The 20,044-nt window shown below is 49.4% G+C and overlaps 1 protein-coding gene and 1 long non-coding RNA gene across 2 annotated transcripts; one reads left to right on the top strand and one right to left on the bottom strand.

Moving 5' to 3' along the window:
* Positions 1-1,459: 1,459 nt before the first annotated feature.
* On the bottom strand, positions 1,460-19,257 carry map3k10 (mitogen-activated protein kinase kinase kinase 10). Its single transcript, XM_057049731.1, is given in 12 exon segments — positions 1,460-3,268; positions 3,408-3,942; positions 4,035-4,261; positions 4,338-4,450; positions 4,597-4,735; positions 4,806-4,928; positions 5,249-5,495; positions 5,716-5,891; positions 6,891-7,039; positions 7,589-7,769; positions 16,485-17,411; positions 17,414-19,257. Coding segments are annotated over 12 exon segments (3,441 nt in total). The 5' UTR covers positions 17,658-19,257; the 3' UTR covers positions 1,460-2,888.
* LOC130534982 (uncharacterized) lies at positions 5,441-7,648 on the top strand. The gene is made up of 3 exons (XR_008953011.1): positions 5,441-5,584; positions 5,675-5,909; positions 7,509-7,648. It is a non-coding gene; the product is annotated as an uncharacterized LOC130534982 (long non-coding RNA).
* Positions 19,258-20,044: the final 787 nt, after the last annotated feature.

The raw sequence follows: 20,044 nt of genomic DNA on the forward strand, positions 1-20,044 counted from the left end.
CCCGTGACACCTCAGAGGAATAAAAAGATAAATGACGGATGGATATTAACCACGCACACACTCGGGCCAGTTTACTCTATAACATATTTGTTGAGTCAAAGAAAAAAGACACAAATTAGGGGAAATTAAGGGCAGATATGAATCTTTATTAAAGTAAAGGCGAGCACGACATATGTGCGAGTTGTAAATGTTTCTAGTGGCTGCTAAAAATCATCCATTTTTACCTTTTTTGGACTGTTACTGCTTTTAATAGCGGCGCCATGAGGTGAAGAAGGGTTGCTAGGTAACTGGCTGGCGTCTGGAAAGGTGTTTAATCGGCGGTCACGCTGACAGACACAATAGCTGAGCGTATTAGCATGTTGTTGTTTTGCTGTTGTTTATCGTGCACATGCAAGCCTCTTCACAAGTAACGGATTTCAGCGACGAAATTGCACATTTCGTTTGACGTTTTCAAGAATTCTGACGTTTGAAAGCATACGTCTGTTCTCTGAAGGTGTGATTGAACCCTCAACTGTTTCTCACGGCTGCGGCAGAGTCGTGGAGAGACAGCAGGAATTCATCACATGGAGAAAAACAGCAGACGTCTCTTATATGACATCATAGGGCACCGCGGCGACACCTAGAGGACCGGGCGCGTTACTGCAGCCGCCTTTGTCTGCCGGAGTGCAGGTAAACAGCACGGATTCACTGTCGACAGCATTTACTGGATGAAACTGGCGTCATAGATGTAAATAAGATCTTATTCGTTGATCTTAAAAAATATCTTGCTTTATATGTTGATCTAAGAAAGATCTTGTTTTATACTTTAATCTAAAAAAGATCTTGTTTTATACTTTAATCTAAGAAAGATCTTGTTTTATACTTTGATCTTAAAAGATCTTGTTTTTATATGTTGATCTAAAAAGATCTTGTTTTATACTATGGTCTAAATAAGATCTTGTTTTATACTTTGATCTTGTAAAAAGATCTTGTTTTACACATTGATCTAAAAAGAATCTTGTTTTATACTTTAATCTTAAAAAAGATCTTGTTTTATACTTTGATCTAAAAAAGATCTTGTTTTATTCTTTGATCTTAAAAGATCTTATTTTATACTTTGATCTTGTAAAAAAGATTTTGTTTTATTCTTTGAGCTTAAAAAAATCTTGTTTTATACTTTGATCTTAAAAAAGATCTTGTTTTATACTTTGATCTTGTAAATTTTTGGGATTTTTTTTAGTTTTCCTATTAATTTACTCTTGCTTAACCAAACAAGTCTCTTAATAAAGTGAATTTTGAAGTAAACATACAGAATACAAACCCCAATGAATGTTCTTGAAAACATTTTAAATGGTTTTATTAAACCATTTATGATTATTTAGAGTCAATATCGTATGGCAATACACCAATAAAATATACAATACTGAATAATTCATAAGCCATATGTTACATGACAAATGATGTAGAAGTGACGCAAACATATTTTTTATATATTTAATTCATCTGTCATTCATCACATTTCACAATATGTCCTTAGTAAACCCAGAAATGTCACAGGTTGAGACAGGAGACAACAGTTTCAGTAAGCCTTTTCCAGGGTTTCCTTGATTTTTTTTTTTCCTGCATAATAACAAATATTTACAGATATCCCAGGAAGAGAATTGTAGTAATAACAATGATCAATTGCAATAATAACAATAAATTTAATAATAAATACTCGCTGTTCATCACACAAGCTGATGAGTCTCACTCTTCTATCAGTGGGTTTACTGATACTCCATACAAATCACACACCACACACACACACACACACACACACAGCTCAACGTTCACACTGGCAAAAAAAATCTGCAGTGTCGAGTCAATACCACCTGTCCACAAATAAATTTGAATTGTCAGCCGAGACTCAAGCTGGAGACGGTGGAGTTGTCCAGCCTGTCTCCTAAAGATGTTCAATCACAGCTGAGCAGAAACATGAAGCGCTTCCTCCTCCAGCCACGCGGGGGCGCTACCGCCTGCTAGCCAAGACCAAGATGTGTGAGGAGCACAAGGACGCGTCGGCTGGTGATCAGACTCGGAAGAGAGGCAGCCATTCACGCACGCCAGATAACATGCGGTTTAAAAAAAATAAAAATAAAAATAAAAAGCACCAGCACTCAGGACGGAATTTTGTTCTTCCACAGCGAGACACTTAAACACGTCTGCCAGACCAATAGAAAAAAACGTTGTCGCAAGATTCCTGTAGGGATGCACTGAGAAAATAAACTCTTTTTTTAGTTGTACATGACAGGAATGAGGTGTCCACCAGTGCAACTGTCTTCCTGTCTCGGCGTCAGAGGGATGAGGTGACGGAGACCCCCATGCAGACGGGACGCGTGAGGACATCTGAGCACTAGCAGACGAAGCGACGTGCAATTGAGACAAAGACGCTTTTAAGGATTTCTAATCCTTTTTTTGTGTCTTCCAGGCTTTGTAGACAGACTAGATGTGAAAACGCAGACGGGTCGAGAGTGAAGTTTAGAAAAGTGGCTTTTATTAAGTGTCTGGATGGCTTTTGATGAGTCTTCTCAGGACTTTTTAACCTTTTCACGTGGCTTTTATAAGCAGGTGGAGTAGAAGTGCTGGGTGGAGCAGGTGGGGGAGCTTTTCAAAGCCCTCCGGGAGCTACAGTGTCATGCAGGGTAGAGAGCACTAGCAGGAGGCTGCAGTGAGGACTTTACACCTTATTAGGACACTGAAAGGACACACAGGAGGAACCGTATCCAGTAAGTGCCCGAAACGTGACGAAAGGTTTGGAGTCAAACGTCCAGTGAGTGCACTTTGCTTGGCTCAGAGGTAAGTAGGCGTCCATGACGGTGTCCTTAAACAAACCTGAAAGCGGTAAAAAAACAAAAAAAACCAAGAGTTCACTACAGTTGTTGTCCACAGAGCGCAGTGGGGTGCTGCTGTCCACACAGAGGGACCGTCTGGTCTAAGCTCTGACCCTCCACGTCCATGTCCATCAGGTTTTGCTGCGCCGCCGCACTAGCGCCGTCCCCGCCGTCCCCGCCGTCCCCTAAACCCTGGGGGCTGTCACAGCTGCTGCCCGGGGACGAGCTGAGGGTGCGCGACAGCGAGCTCAGCTTCCAGGCGTCGGACGGCCTCACGCGGGCCGGCGTGGGCCGAGGCCGGGGTGCGAATTCCAGCGTTTTAGGCCTCTCCAGGGGGCTGATGAGGCAGAAGGCGTCGGGGTTGGGGACCGGCGGGGCGGGAGCTTTGCGTCGGTGGGGGACGGGGAAGACGGAGGTCCCTGAATACAAGAGAAGGTTGTTTTTATGTACCACCAGTAGGGGGAGACAAACTCAACATCTACATTTATCCCCCCAGTGGATCTGAATTTTTTTAACATGCGGCAAAATTGATGTAGAATGTTGGTGTTAGACGTTTACCTTTGTTTGCAGGTTTGTTCAGTCCTCCAGGTGGGGGGGGCATGGGCATGCTTCCGTCTGACGGAGTCCTGCGATGTCCCAGAGTCTGAGCCCGGGGCCGTATGGCCCCGTCTGAGGGGGTGCGTCTGTGCCCTCTGTTCATGGCCATGGCTGCAGACACGTGGGTGGGTGTCAGAGACTGGTTGGGCTCCTTCTTAAAGCTCTCTGCCCGCAGGTCCAGCAGAGGGTTGAGGGCGTGAGCCGGCGGGGCCGCTGGGGTTTTCGCCCCCATCATGGGGGTCAGGGGGTACTCCTCCGGGTCAGAGGGAAGGAGGGACTTGGTGGAGTTGCAGTCAGACAGAGAGGACAAGGAGAGGAGGGTGACAGAGGGCGAGGGGTCCGTGCTGGGGAGCATGGACTCATGGTGTCGGGAGAGGGAGAGGGAGAGGTTCCGGCTGGGCGGGGAGGTGCTCCGGCGGAAGCGCCCCGCCCTCTGGAAAAGGCCGTCTTTCTTCTTACGCTGCTCGTCTCTGAGGTCCTGCTCATCCTGAAGGACCTGCCCACATCAGGCCACATTAATCAGCTCAGATATTCGATCCACACCATTTAGTGCTGAGATGATGATTCCCACTTTCCCTCTGGCCTCACCTGTAGTTTTCCCAGCTGCAGGAGGTCCTGTCCCAGGGCGACGGAGGCCAGCAGAGAGGCACACCCCAGCAGCAACATGTCGCTTTTCTTCCTCTGGCTGCAGCGCCGCGCAGACTCCTGGTAGTTCGCCCCCGATCCCTGACACCCCGAATCGTCCACAGCGCCGTTGCTGCTGGTCTCCGACGGCTGCAGGGAGCCGGGTGACTCCTCCGGGTCACAGCACTCCTCTGAGGAGAGGAAGGAAAGAGGGTGAGAACTGGGAGAGAGGATTCTGGCCTGTCAGACATGGATGGAGGAACTCACCCATTTCGTTAAGGCTGGAGAAGCCGGCGGTCATGGGGGCATGTTTGGGGGACTTGCCCAGATTTGGAGCACTGGACGACCACACTTTGCATCCCTCGCCCAGAGACTTCAGCCTGCAGGGATGAGGGAACGGGAGGGAAACACAAGTGAGGACCGCCTTCACACACACAGGTAATTGATCACGCTGCCCCCTTCAGTTCCTTTAAATCAGATTTCTGGTCACATCTGCAGCACATCTGTATGTAGGGTGCACACATACTTGTCTTCTCCACCAACTCTTTCTTTCTGGTGCGTGGAGCTGGGCCCCCAGGTGCGTCCTTTCTTCTTGCTGCTCGACAGGTCCTCCTTCTTGCACACGGCGCTGCGCCCCCACGTCTTGCTGCCGTCGGTCGGCGTCACTGGGGGGCAAAAAGCCCCATGAGCTGCATATCACTGCAGATGGTGATCGTGCTAAATGTTTGCGCTTACATCTGATGGCTCTCAATCGGGGAATGACCCCTGGACTGGCGGGTGGGGTGGTGCTCTCGCTGCCCTGAGGCTTCCTCTTGTCCACCTTGGGAGATGCCTGGACGGTGATCTTATGCTCGAAGCCTAGAGAAAAGTGTGTTTTACATGACAGTTAGTTTTAATTCATTTGACATTCAAACAGGTGAGGCACAAAACTAGGAAGAGAATTGTATTAGAGAAAAGCTTCCTATCTTGTCAGAGCTCTCCTGCCTCTCGCCTCCCCCCCAGATTCTTTAAAAAAAGACCTCAATACGTGCATTAAATTCTTATATAAACGCCTTCATGTCTTCAAGACTGCAAACACATGAAGCTGCCAAACGCTTGCAGGATATCCCTTTTTTCCTTGCAAAACATACATTAAAAAGTGAGTCCCCCCGCAGGCTGCAGTTGCGCCTTCCACCCACCAGATGGCAGACTGATGCAGTTGCTGTCGCGGCCCAGCTTCAGCAGTCTGCTCTTTTTAAAGTGGCCTTTCCTTTTCTTCACGCTGGGTTTCTCCTGGTACACCTGGTGGATGATGATGTTCAGCTCTCGTTCCACGATATCGATCTCCCTCTCCGCCAGCTCCTGCTCCCGCCTCCGCAGCTGCTCCTCCTGCTCCCGCTGCTCCTCGGCCGCCCTTGCCAGCGCCTCCTCCCATGATCTTAGTTCCTGCAGAAGGGATGAGGGGGATGATGACAGGATGAGATTAACCCAGCAGCCTCTCTTCTAACACTTCTTCTGAAATGCTTGTTGCTACGGTAACATTAACTCGCAGAATCACTCTCAAAGCAAAGTGAAATACCGGCTTTAGTGTGAAACTAATTCACAGCATATATGCATTAAAAAAGGACCGACAGCGGCATGGTTTGGTGGGGAGCTGGAATGTCACCTTCTCTTTGGCCCTGAGTTCATCAAACATCTGCTGGATCTCCAGCCTCCAGTCCTCTTGTAAAGAGTGGAACGACTCCAGAGGCATCTGAAACATGGCCGACTGCTCGATGGCCAACAGCTGCCTCAGGATGCTGGTGAAGGAGGGTCTGCTGTGGGGGTTTGGGCTCCAACACTCTGACCACGAAAGCACAAGTGAGTAATTACTTTAAATCCATTTAACACATTGTTTTAATTCACGGTGACACAATGGGCACGCTTGCATCAAGGGTTACACAAACGTGAATTTTTAAGTCTTTCACAACAAAAACAATCTATATTTGTCTAAAACCCTCTTTAATTTCTGCTTGAAAATATTCAGCTTTCTTGGAACTATTTTCTGTGGCGGATTGATACGTATTTGAACAGTTCTGGCAAATTCTACAAAAACGAATACAGAAAAAAATCAGGAAACTATGAGGCTTGGACAGGCACAAACATTGGAAATTTCTCTTTCCTTCATGATATTTTTCATGTGATTTTATGATACAACTTTCTATAAAGAAAAACATGATCCCAGGTTATCAAAATAGTGTAGTTTATGGTTTGTTTGGCTATTTTTTTTACAATACGAGTAGTGAAACTGAGCAAGATGGTGCAGCATATGGCAGCCATGGTGAGCCAAACCCTGACTGACAGCGCTGCAGAAACACACCTCCAATAATCGAAACGTGCTGAGCGAAGCATCAACAAGAGTTGGTGTTTTAGCATCCAAAAATCTGTTTAGAGGCGATAGAATCCACTTAAGAGGCTAACCTAAAGAGTGGAGGTGGGGAAATGGGGTGGGGAGGGCGATGAAAGCGAGACAATGAGGGGGCTAAAGCGTGCACTGAGTGGCGAGGGATAAAAGAGGAGAGATTAACGGATGAATATGGATACGGCGAGGAGGAGTCGGGGAGGTTCGTGGGCTCGGTGTTTCAGAAAACCTTTTAATTTTTAATTACTTGACATAAAACCTGGCCTGCGGCTCACCCAGCCATGGAAACACAAGCGCTTTGGGGAATTTCGGATGAACCAAAGCATCATATTTAAACAGCAATGATTAACAGTGAATACAGAGCTGGTTAACGCATCGTTACTCTTCACAAAATCTGGTCTGGGTTGGCTACTAAAAACGTGGCCCCTGCAGCTTCTCACCTTCCAGCAGCTGAGCGAAGGGCTCGGGGCACGTTGACGGGATGGGGAGGGTTAGTTTGTTCATGGCGACGCCGTATGCTACCGCCAGAGCGTCGATCTCTCGGTAGGGGACCTCGCCGGTCAGCAGCTCCCACAGTAGCACCCCAAAACTGCGCAGACATAAAAGACAAGGAACCTTTTGATCCAAACCTCAGGTGCTTCTACCACATCATCCGTTTTAATGATACAATACACAAACTAATCAAGTAAATGTTAAAATTGCAACAGTGTATCCTAAAAATCAACAGTTGTATCTTTTTGATGACCTGTCTCGTGCTAATCAAATAAAAACGCCACCTATAGCCAATCTTAGTGACAGACAATGCTGAAAACCTTCATGGTATCTCCATAATAGGTAAGATTTCAGAGCTGTGGGTGACAGTTTTATCCTACTTGTGGATGAAAATGGCTAAATGCTGCTTTACTAAACACGTAGCGCTGTTTATCAAGGCGAACATGCAAATGATAACAATGTCACCTTATTCCACCCAACACTGAACAGTCATGTCTTTTTCCATGTTTATCTCATCAGCAGTTTTAAACCAGTACATTTGAAGGCTAACATTTAACATTTGGAAGGTTTAAAACAGGAGAAAACGCCCTGGAAGAAGCTCAAGAGTTCAAATGAAATTCCGATTTTGGCGGGACGAGCGACGCACCTCCACACGTCGCTGCTTTTGGAGAAGAGGGACAGTTTGATGACCTCGGGGGCCATCCAGGCGTACGTCCCCGCCGCGCTCATCTTGGTGGTCTGATGCCACTCCCTGGCCAGACCGAAGTCTGTGATCTTCAAGGTTTTACTGCCCAAGCTGAGCCTCTCCAGAGGCTCCAGGATGAGAACTGATGAAGAGGAGGGAGAAGAAGCGGAGACAAAAACTGTTAGACCCCAAAAACACATTTAATCATTTAATGTTGCATTTTTCCATGGGAATACGGACACTGTGTCAGTCGTTGTTGAGGGCTGGATGCACAGAGGTGATAATAAGCGGATTTATCATGATTTGCTGTGAAAGCTGTGAGACCGGGTCAGGAAAAGACTCCCCCCCCCCCCCCCCCCCCCAAAGACGAGCACGTTTACAGTAGAGGTGTGGTTAACACCTCACTTCCTTCAGCGTGAGGAAACTGGCAATTTATCACGCAGCAGCAGCCATTTTAATTGGAACGCCTTCATTAATGTCCGTGTTTACATCCGCTCTCTCATTCTCTCAGTCTCTCTCTCATTCTCTCAGTCTCTCTCTCATTCTCTCTCTCTCTCTCTCTCTCTGCTTCCTCCTCTGTTTCCGTGTGAAGGCTGCTATGGAAATATTTGGAGTGTACACAGTTCAGTCAGCAGGAGCCAGGTGGAGACTGCTTTCTCCCTCTCACTGATCTACAGGTGTATGCAAAGAGAGGGAGCAGCCGCACACACACACACAGGCACAGCAGTGACTTTGTTATTGTGCAATAAAGGTGTGTCTGCTCCTCTCTGTCCCCAGAGTTTCCACGGCGACAACAGGAGGTTATTCAATGAATAACCATTGATGCCCAAAAGGCATTCAAACAAAACAATTAAATGCTAATTGCAATTATCCACTTTAAGCATTCCCAACGCACACAAGTTGTCAAATAGCTGAGAGTAAAAATGACAATGCAGAAGAGACTGAATTAAAAAAAAAAAGAAAAAAAAGAGAAAAAGCTCTGGGTGTCTCTTCTATTTTGATGCTGCCGCCTCTGTGAGAGACAGCTGTCTCCTCGAGGACCATCTTCTGTCTCTGAAGAGCAGATGGAGTCAGGACAGACTCAGAGAGACAACCTGGAGGGCCAGAGGACGGGGGACAGGAGGCCTGCAGGGAGGTGGGACGGTGGGAAATAAAGGCACCAGGAAGCTCAGGAGCTCTTTCACCTGCACCTTTTAAGTCATCTGTATTTCATCGATTCGTGGGCCCAACGTGCACCAACCGGCAGCCGCGAGGCCGTCAAAACATCACGGCGCATTTCATCACGCTGACGTAAACAAGGCCTTAAGGACAATGTGACTTTTTACACGCTGCCGCACCGACACTGGCAGAAATGTGAACCCAAAATAGCGTGAAGCACACAATCGCACGCTACGAATACAAGAGACGCTCTGGCAAAGCTCTGTTGGGAAGAAAGCTTCATTTATTCAGGAGAATACATCTTCTCTGTTGAAAGAAACATTTTCACCGTGAAATTTAGGTTAATCAACAACCTCCTAATCTAGAGGAAGCTAATCAATAACCGGCGTGAGTCACAGCAGCAGCTCCGCGAGGCTGCTAACGCTCTCACCTCAGGTTGTTTTTTTTCTTTTTACGGTGCGGAGCAAAAGTTAAAACAATCCTCATGCTGATTAAGCTACAGGGATCTCGTTTGGCAGGATTGTTGTTTGCTATGTGTGCTAGCGACCGCGCTGTAATCTGAGCTAGAAACCCGACGGGTTGTTACAACAAAAAAAATAATAAGGAACAGAGCCAAACTTTGTTCTAATGCCCTATCAAAGGGTTCATTATCAACTGTGGACTTGGCGCCATCGCTACAGCCAGGAATGCTGTATCGGAGTCATTGATTAGTGATCAGCTGTCAAGAACACCTGCTACGTGCAGATATTCCCAGCCAGCAAACGGCATCACAACGGCGGTCTCTCCAGAAGGACAATTTGACCTTTGAACCCCAGCTGTTCTCCCGTCCATCCTTGGACCCTGGCCCTGGATAAGAGCGTTGAGAAATCCCACCTACGAGCTAACCAAACACTGATAGGGCCTGGCTTTACGGTCTGAGGTATTTACTCAGCGCACAGGTGACACATTAGCCCACAGTGGCTATCTAACCACCCAGGAATGTGATCCGAGGCCTTTGCGAGCGATGGCATTCCCGTCAGTCGCTGGCAGCCAAGATCCGAGCGCAAGAACAAGCAGCGCAACAGGCCGGACGTGTGCTCGCTCGGAAACGCGTTGGCGACAGGTTTACGTGACAACGGTGACAACTGAAAGACGGCCACACACCCAACATCCGCACCGCCGCGAGCGGAGAGGCATATTTGGAATATGTGAAATCCCAGAAGCCTCTGTTTACTCTTCAAGGCTTGTTAAAGCACAGAAGGACTCTGAGCACGGGCTCCCTGCGCGGCCTCGCCTTCAATAAACGGGAGCCTTCAGTCAGCTGACGCCGTTCCGACTCCCGATCAGCTGATCCGCAGGTGGGGCGACCTGTCGGGCCAGATGCTGCTGGCAGCTGTTGTGGTGTTTCCAGCTTTCAGGGGAAGCTCGGCGCAACAGAAGCAGACGGAAGTTTACAAATCAAAGACCAGAGAAGAAGCCATAAAAGATGACGGGGGGGGTCATTATTTTGTGATGTTTCAGCGCGTTGCTGTCATTAACTTGTTACTATAGCAACAAGAGCAGAGGTCACAGAGTGTGATTGCTAGGGTGGGAAAGATGAGGCGGCCCTCATGCCCCTATGAGGTGCGTTTGTTTACCCTTCCCCCTGTGAGCGCCTGAGAGATGGATTCTATCAATCATGTCATTTCAACACATTTACAGTCCATTTATTGGATTTCTGTCAGAGTACGTAGTCCATCTCGAACTTCCTGGTAGTTTTTAAACTATCTGGCCTTCTGTTGTTGAGCATAGCACCACTTCCTGTTAGCATGAGCTGTCCTGATGTGGGAGCTAACGACAGGCTACTGCTCCTGTTCTTTGGTTATACTCATGTTGTCCTTTTGTCCACTGACTCTATCTCACTTTTTTGAACACGCACAACAGACAGCGTTTATAAAAGGGTGTTTCTCTACTCTATGACTTCTCATTCACCCCCCCCCCCTTCTCTCTCACACTGATTTTTATGGCAGTGAATCAGCGCTATGCTCGTCCGCTGGGGAGGTCTCACTCTGCATTTACTTTGTGAGCTCGATGATGAGCAAACAATGTGTGTGGATAGTTATTTGCCCTCGTTTGTGGCTCTCTGGCAGCACTTTTAATGACAGCTAGCCTGGGCGGTTCCCTCAAACAGGTCAGCGAGTCTCGAGGGAAGAAACAGAAACGTAAAATGATTGAATTAAAGCGAACTGTACGAGCACGACGGGGCCTGGCCTGAGCGGCCGCCCAGCATCGGCATTGGTTTGGAGAGGTAAGGAGACGAAGGCGCGGCGGAGGTCAGCCGATGAGGAGCGGGGGAGGGGGAGCAGAGGACGAGACGAGGGGCAAAAGAGACGAAAAATGACAGGAGGGAGGAGAGGAGGAGAGGAAACGAGGCCAGGGGAGGAGGAATCGGGCAGAGGCAGCTGAAAAGGGATCAGGAGAGGCAGCGGAGCAGAGAAAGTAATAGAAACAGAGATGGAGGAGGGGGGGCAAGATAGATAGAATAAAGAAAAGCATGAAAAAGATGCAGGCTAGTGGAGGTAAAGAGAGATGACTGGAGGGGGAGTCTTTGTCAGTCTCCTGGCAGCACATACCAGAGGTCTTTGTGACTCAGGAGCTCTCCGTTTCACATCACGTCTAAAACGCAAATAACCGACCTGGCAGATTCCCACATTTGGGATTTTTTAAACTTTTCCCCATCCTCTCGTCCCTCCTGCGAGTGCCAGGACACTTCCTCGTCCCCGGCTTCCATCTGGAGCTGCCGGATGCGCGCGACCGGAGCTCCTCTGTCTCCCGGAAAAGGGCGAGCTGGTAAACGAGTTGGCGTTCTCTGGAATCCACACATGGGGGGCGGAGGTTAAGGAGTTCTGCTAAAGCTATGTTGTGTGGGATAGCGTAGCGCTCCTTGTTCCAGTTCATGCAGCGTAACTTGGTTGTTCATTTGCATGTTCTTTTCTTCTCCTTAGTTTTCGGAAAAGTGGAGCTAAAAAAAGAAACGAGCAAAAAAACCCTCGGAGGGGTCGTGCAAACGCTCTGAACCACGACCGAAGGCTTGTCCACTTGACCCCAGGAGCGACGCCTCACCCCGCCACACTTCAACTTTTCCCCCCTCCTGGTTAAACTCGGACACACTTTAGGCGTGACCTTTAAACCGTCCCGTCAGCCTTTGTCCTGGTTCAGGAGGAGGTTTAAATGTGTCACACGGGGCCAAACCCATCATGCAGGCAGTGAAAACGGAGCATCGGGGAGTCGCCGCTGTCAACCAGCTTCTCATCGACTCCACATCGATCAGTGGAGAAAAACATTTGTGAGCGTTCAGGCACGAGCGGGGTGAAAGGTCGCTGGCTGGGTTTAACTGTGTCACCGGAACTCTGTCAGTCACGCAGGGACGGAAACGGGGAAAGATCTGGCTGCAGTGGAGGACGTCAACAATATCGGAGAAGACGGATTTTAGGGTTCGGCTCGTTTTGTTGATGATTGGAATGAGTCTAAATTCCGAAGCAGAGCTGGGAGGAGGTGCAGCCGGTCCCGACTCACTATAAAGTCTGAGACGTGCACTCGTGCTCAGGCCGACATCTGTGGACACCGACAGCACGTTGCTCACTAATCTGCAGCTTTCTGGGAGGGGGGAGATGGTCGACCTCCTCTCAGCAGCCTTGCACTCCCCCCCCCACACTCGCATCCCTGTCCCTCCCCCATCCTGCTCTAGTCCCATTCTCCACCAAGCCTCCAGGGGCTTCCTACAGCCACTGCAACGCCGCTCTGCCCCCCCACCCCCTTATCCATCTCTCCTTTCTGCTATTCACGGCCTACGGTTGTCCCTCGCTGCCTCACTACCCCCCCCCCCCCCAACAGAGACTCCTGTCATTGTCGGCCTCGCTCTCGCTCCGTCTTGGGTCGCGGTGGGACAATGGGGTCATTGTTGGCCTTTGCGGCGCGTACACGGGCCTGTGTGTCCGTAGATGGAGGGTGGGCGCTCTGCCCTAGCGCCACCGTGTCCAGCGCGATCCCACCGCCACAAGATCCCCCCCCCCCCCCATTCCGTGACGCAGGTTTAAACCCCAAAAGGCTGTAAATTACACATCCACCGTGCAAAGTCAAACCATGACTCCGTGCCTGTCCCCAGGTCCTTGAACGTGGTGGAACCGGAGCTTCTATGAAGCTGAGGTGGCTGCAGCCGGAACTGTGCACGTCCACTTGAGCGTATCAGGATATACTGGGAAGGACTTGAGTCAGTGACTCCAGTTTTTGATGATGCTATAACATGATGATGCTATAACATGATGATGCTATAACATGATGATGCTATAACATGATGATGCTATAACATGCAGAGCTCAGGAATAGTGAGGCGTGAAGGGCTGCGAATACGAAAATGTGAATAAATGTGAGACCGCGGGCGTGTTTTGCTTCCTGTCTTCAGCAGAACCTGGTGGATTGTAGCTCTAAATTATTCAGCCCGGTTATGGGTCACATCCCTTCCCTGCATCCACGCCTCCTCTTGTTGCATCTGTTGCCTGTCGCCGTTCTCGTCGAGCCTCTCGCTTCTTTTTAAACGCTTGAAATCGGCCCGTGACATCAGAATCAATCATTGACAGCCGGGCGCCGTCATCAGGTTCAAGGAGGCGGAGCCTCTGCATCACCCTGTGTACAACGCCAGTTCAGTCCTCCGCCACGCGGCCTCGCACGCCTCGCGCTGACAGACATATGACGGCGGCCCCGTTCCTCTCTGTTTTGTGCTGCAGCCATATTGCAAACTGACACTCCAGTGAGTCACAGTCTGGGCCGCCACCGTTCTGTCTCTGTTGGATTAGCAGCCGGGACTGGCCACCAGTCTAATCCTTTCCTTAGCAGAACCGCTCTTAAATTGTCGCATATACCCAGCCAGACATTTGAAACACTTCTGCCACATCTCACCCAACTAATCCCTCCACTGGCTGATGGATCGTTGCGCCCTGGTTGATGTCCGCTGCTAATAACCTACTCCCACGCTGAGGGGGAAAATGGTGGCGCGACACACGCTCAGACGATTGTTTACCGTGCAAACACCTTTGCCGTTGGACGCTACGGTACTCAAAACAGCAAGCTAATGTCAACAGCGCTCTTTCGCTTGTGTCTCCTTGGTACAAGTCGAACAATGAAGCGTCATCGAAGGTACAGGTACGGACGAGGCGCACAAATATTAGCTGGAGGAGGTTCAAGGTCGCCTGTAGGCACCGTGTGGCTGCAGGTGCAGGTTCAGTTTCTCTTCAGGTGCGACCAGCATATGCCGTCTTCCCTACAGAAGCTTCACAATCTCCTCCCAAAGTGGTTCTTAAAGGTGCGCATGCCACACAGCCTGTTATGTAGTTTTACATGTTATATATGTATTAAATGAAATGTTCATTGCGTTACTAAAGTGATTACGGGCCGTGAGGGTTGGGTGATTCACTCTGGGGTTTTCAATATCTATCTTTCATTCCTGGTTGCTTTGGTAACCAGATTACACCAGATGAGTTACACAGAAAGCTGGCAGGATGAGGGACCAAGCTGAGAGCTGAAAACACTGAGCACTTTCATTGTTTCCACTTTAATCTGGCGATCGCACCGGTCCCCGAGGAGCGGAGGCCCGGCATGAAACTGGAGGCTGAACTCGGATCAGACCCACAGGTTAAACCTGACCGTTGGAGAGGATGACCTGCCAACAAACCGCCGTGCACTCTAAGGAGGTCACGGTAATCAGATTATCCCCGCGGCCTCGGCTGCCTCGACGACGCAGGTTAAAACGCACCACGGGCACGTGCACGCGTGCAGCCGGACGCCTTTGAAAACCATTCTGGGTTAAAATTAGAGGAAACTAGCTAAAAATAAAGCTACCGCGGTTGTTTGAAATGCTTCAAACGCGCTCATCGGGTTCTGTCTCGCCGTATTCTTCTTCTGTGGAGGAGTTTGAGGATGTTGCCGACAGAGGCGGGGGCCCAGGGCGCCCGCTCCGCTCCGCTCTGCAACCCCCGCGATGCCGTGTTTGAAGGGGACACCTGAGATCAGCGCCCCTGGACAATGAGTGGAGGTGTAACCCTAAACTGAGCGGCGCTGTTTATCCCTCGCTCTCCATCTCTTTTCCCTCCGTCTCCTCTCCCACAGTCCTACAGTAACGCTCTGTTTGATCATTAAAAGCAAAATATCAAGTCGCTTCAGTAACTGATGACCTCCTTTTTCTTACGAGACGCATGCATGCTAATAGGTAAGCGCTTCGGCGAGATCCTGACCGCCGTTGCGGTGAGTCAGCAACCACGCAGTTTCAGCAAGAACAATAATCCAGAACGGATTGAGCCCCACGATGCCTTCACGCATTCAGGTCTTACTAATTCCACGTGGATGGCGGCCTACTCTGACTTGACGTTTTGTGCAGCCAGCACATGACTCAGACGCGCAGAGGCAGCGGCGCCCGTGTCGCCATGGTGAAGGCGGCGTCGTGGCGTTGTTGCCAGGGCTCTGTTGTCCAATGAGCACCTCCTGCAGCTCGAGGTGGGCGCGTGTTTAAAAGCGACATGTCGCAAAGAAGTGGGAGAGTTAAGCAGCGATGGAAGATCAAAGAACATTACAGAGGATCAGAGGAGCTGGGCTACTTCTGTTGTCTCGCTCCTTTAAAGACCTTTAGTCAGCATCCAGCACACTCCACCCATATTTGTACACCCCCACTCCCAAGTCAGTTGGGATAAACACACACACACACACACACACACAGATGCACTTAGATGGTCGTTGCATGCTTTTTCTTTGATGCACCGACAAACTACAACTGCGTCTTTAAACTGTAAGTAGCACAAAGAACCAAAAATAGCACAGTGGGTTGCGGAGCAGAACTGCTCTCCTTGCAGAGACAGAGGAAGAGGATGAAGAGCAGGAGGAGGTGCAGGCCGCGATGACAGGGAGAAGATGGCCAAGCGCTAACCGGCGCTCCAGGACGCCAGGCCTTCCCATTGAGAGGATCGTGTCTGCACCACTGTGAAATGATTGGGACTGTTTGGACCTTAAAACTGTGTCTTTATCTCACTATTTCCACACTGACCTAATTATCGTTTTGTAAAAACAGACGTTCGTGTTCGGATTAGCATGCTAACACCTCGCGTTAGCACATCGAGCCATATAAATCAGCTGCATTTAGTATAGAAAACCGAATTAAACCAACTCATCTATCTACTCAGCTATGCGTTCAGTTTTTAACACTCTTGGAGCACCAAGTACAAGTACCAGATACCTTTCAGGAAGAGCTTTAATGCAGTTGTAGTAGGCCCACCAAAGGCTCACTGTGGGGTCCTACTACAACTGTAATAACACGTCACTTGTAATAACGCTGTGTAACCTACTTAAGTCTGTAGCTTGTTGCATTTCCCCTCATAAAGACTTGACGTCTACCTGCCGCCGCCTCTCTTTACTGAGGCTCCGTGCTGCAGTTTAGATAATACAACGATAAATAAGGCTCAAGGTCCAATGTTGGCCGTGACTAACAGTTAGGATACATCCCAGAATTAATGTAAAACATACAAAGGTCCCAACAAATGATGCTTTAGCTCGCTTCCGTCTACATTTGACTGTATTTTAGCGCCACAGCAGCACTGTAAAACAACCAGTCTAGTGTTGGTTTGTGTTTATGAGTTTGTTGTGGTGGTCAATATTTCCATGGCAACAGTTACCGATCGATTGTGGTCTCACTACTTACTATTGCTGGACTTGAGGTCCCTGTGAATGATGGGCACGAACGCCTGGTTGTGCAGGTAGTCCATCCCCGCAGCGATCTGGACCGCCCAGTTCACCAGAACCTTTGGGGGCACCTTCTTTCCAGCGAGTGCTCGGTTCAGCGCCCCCCCTCTGGCGTACTCCATCACCAAGCACAGGTTGGGCTCGCGCAGGCACACCCCGCGCAGGGCGATTATGTTGCGATGTTGGAGCATCCAGAACAGCCTGGCCTCCTGGCGCACGCTCTCCGCCGTGGCGCTGATGTCCTCGTCGGGGTCTTGCCTGGCGGCCTTCACCGCTACCTCTTCGTTCCTCCACATTCCTTTGTACACTTTCCCAAACCCGCCCGCTCCGATCACCTCTTCCAGGTACAGTTCTAGGAAGTCTATCTCCAGAGGACACTCGCCTAGCCCGCCCGCCACCAGACCTCCAGCAGCGAGCTGCTTGTAGTTGGCCGCGTCCCCCTTGGTCACATAGTTGCTGGGGAAGATGCCCACCTTGTCCTGGATCTTGCCTGTCCACCAACCCTCATCCCCGGACACCTTTGAGTCTTTGGAGAGGACCTCCAGGAGGTCCCCGCGCCGCAGGGTTAACTCCTCGTCCGCTGTGGCCTCATAGTCAAACACTGCTGTCCAGTAAGGGTTGGGGTTGGTGACCCCACAGCGGCGACCTGGGTGGGAGTCCGGGGAACCGGACGAAGAGTTCCAGCTGCTGCCGTTCTCCACCTGCACCACGGGGGCCGGGAACATCGGCGGCGGAGGGGTAATATTCGGTGGCATTGAGGAAGAGGAGGTAGTAGATGGGGGCCCTGGTGGGATTAAGCAAGGGGGAGGCGGCGAGCAGCAGCCCCCACAGCTGGTGCAGGACAGGGGGGGCGCCGTGCTGCTTGCTCTGCCGTACGGGTTCATGGGTGTGACGCTGTAGGTCTGCCCTCCGTCAACTCAGGCGCAAAATCCATACGGGGCCCATCGACGGAGACGAGGTGCCCTCCACCACCGGCGGTGGGGGGGGGGGGGGGGATCAGCAAATGAGGGAGCTGCGACTGTTCTGCCCCATCACCACGTCTCCCTGCTGATCCGTGCCAAGCTCTGTCCCCGGTTGCTGCGTTGTTGCTATGGACTGTGCAGGTTACATCAAGTCCCAAAGGCAAGTTCATCGAGGGATGACGTCGACCAGGTCAGAAAGGGAAAGCTTCCACAGACGAAGGGGGGGGGGGGGGCAAAATAAAAACACAACTGTGCCTTCTAGAAAGCTGCCACACAGTCCCACAAGAGACCAGAAGACATATTTATGTATTATATAGAACCAGCCAACAGTCGGACTCTGTTTGGAGCTTCAACCTAGACATTGTTTCTCTCCACCTCTGCTACAACAAATAAAAACAATTAATATCTCTTAACTACGACCTCATATAGAGTTTATTCCATTGTCAGGATTCCGAAAATTCTACCTTGATAAATATCTCTTGAGAGGTGAGGTGATATCAGCCCATTTACGAGTAGCGTCTGGTCCCGTGTAGCTGGGGGACTCTCATGGGTCAAAACACAACGGATCAATGTCTAATATCGATTGTTTTGGTGGTCAATCAAAAACGACCGTCTGTATGAGACATGCGTGAACTCCGCTGAGCCTCGCTCCTCGTTATTTCTCATCCAGCTCAGTTTAGACGCACTTCCCCCGGCAGCCATCTCCGTGTTATCTCTGCTCCCCTGCTCGCCCTACAGCCGCACAGGCCGGCCCGAGCGCGCTCCCACACGCACGATCACACCAGCCTTTATTACAAACATCCCGTCCATTTTAGGACAGGTGAGCGATCACAAACACGGTCGGTGGGTCTGCAACATAGACACCATGATCAGCATCCACGCGCGTCTGCGCGTAACGAACTCGCCTCCGTCTCGGTGCAGCGGTCTGGGTCAGTGGGCTCGGTTCGTCTCCATCCGTGATGGGTTCGAGTCCTCTTCCGGTAAAGACACTCTTTTTATAGTGGAGGGAATAGTTAAATAGTGAAGGGGTGTCTGTAATTCTCATCATCCGGGAGTAGCAGCTCCACATCAATCGTCGGTCCTCTTTAAAATGTCCAAAATTCTTTATGGAAAACAGCCTCCACACGGTAACAACATCCTGGGAACAATAATCAACAAAGGTCTGCGCTCGTAGCGTTACAGATTAAATAGAGCAATAAATATATCCTTTTCGGCTCCATGGTTCTTTCGCCTATATAAGGACAAGGCGCATTAGCAATGATAATAATAACGGAAATAATTATAATAATTATTATATTAAATTATGTGCGGAAAATCCTCCTAGTCCAGGCTTGCGTCTTCCGCCTCACTGAGCTTTGTTTCAACGCGTAAATAATTAGCGTTTACTGTAACATAAACCAGAGACCGACAGCAGCAACATCTAGCGATGCATGGGCGTGTAGTTGCATCCGAGCAAGAGGAAACATCCAGGTCAATAACCCAAATTTCGGTTCCGCTCATCCAGCTGTCCGACGCCGTGTTGCGCTCAAACGGGCTCCGTTTCCAAAACGACGCGACATTTGGAGCGCAGAGCTGCGCTGACTTCGCATCCAAACACACCGGGGTGTCGCTCCCAAACGCCCGTTTCCTCTGTCGCTGATCCACAGAACATGGGGATGGCGGAGCCGTGCGCGCTTCCTGTGTGCACACGCCGCCTCACATGTGTGCAGATCGGGGCGCAGCTCATCCCGCAGGGCGGAGAGGAGGACGCTTCGGTCTGTTGGAACAAGGCAGACTATGCTGGTGGCGAGGACACGCTGTTGCATTATGGGCAATGGAGTTTAAGGGAAAATCTCCAGCTGACCTACATCTTCGTGACAGCTCATATTCTTTAATTAGCAGTATCGCGACAACAAGGTTATTGAGGGAACCTCAAGACAGTGAATCTAGACAGCATCCGGTAGTCTAGCAATTATAATACCAATAATCCAATCACATATTGAATAAAAGAGAGATGCAGGGTGTTTTGAAGGGCAGATTCCCCATTTAGGTTTACATTCACTGGTTAAACTTAAAAAAAATCTAATAAAGACTAGCAGTAACCATTTAAAACGAAAACATTTATGTTTTAATGCATATCACTAGAAAATAGAATATCGGGACATAAACTCGTTGAGGATTTAAGCGTTTTGCTTGAATGCTCTGGGTATCATTTTGATTTAAAAGGGTATCCTTTAAACACACGTTTATTCGAATCACTTTCCTTTATTTTTACGGTAAAATATTACAATATTTACGTTCAACGCACATAAAGTATTGACCTATACTGACATCTAGTGTTCATGAAGTGAAACTTATTTTGTGTTGTGGATTTCGTCATAACCTTTAATTGACTTCTTTCAGTATTTACACTTTCTGCTAAAAGATAATTTTACTGTCGTCCCACAGGATCATCCCATTCATTCCATACAACACACAGTTCATAAACAGATTGTATAGCTGCCATTTACTGCAGTGATAAACAGCATTAGCACTGAGTAGTAGTTTATATATACGTAGTCTAGAATACAAGAACACT

Source organism: Takifugu flavidus, chromosome 12 (genome assembly GCF_003711565.1).
Source record: "Takifugu flavidus isolate HTHZ2018 chromosome 12, ASM371156v2, whole genome shotgun sequence".
NCBI classification, from domain to species: Eukaryota; Metazoa; Chordata; class Actinopteri; order Tetraodontiformes; family Tetraodontidae; genus Takifugu; species Takifugu flavidus.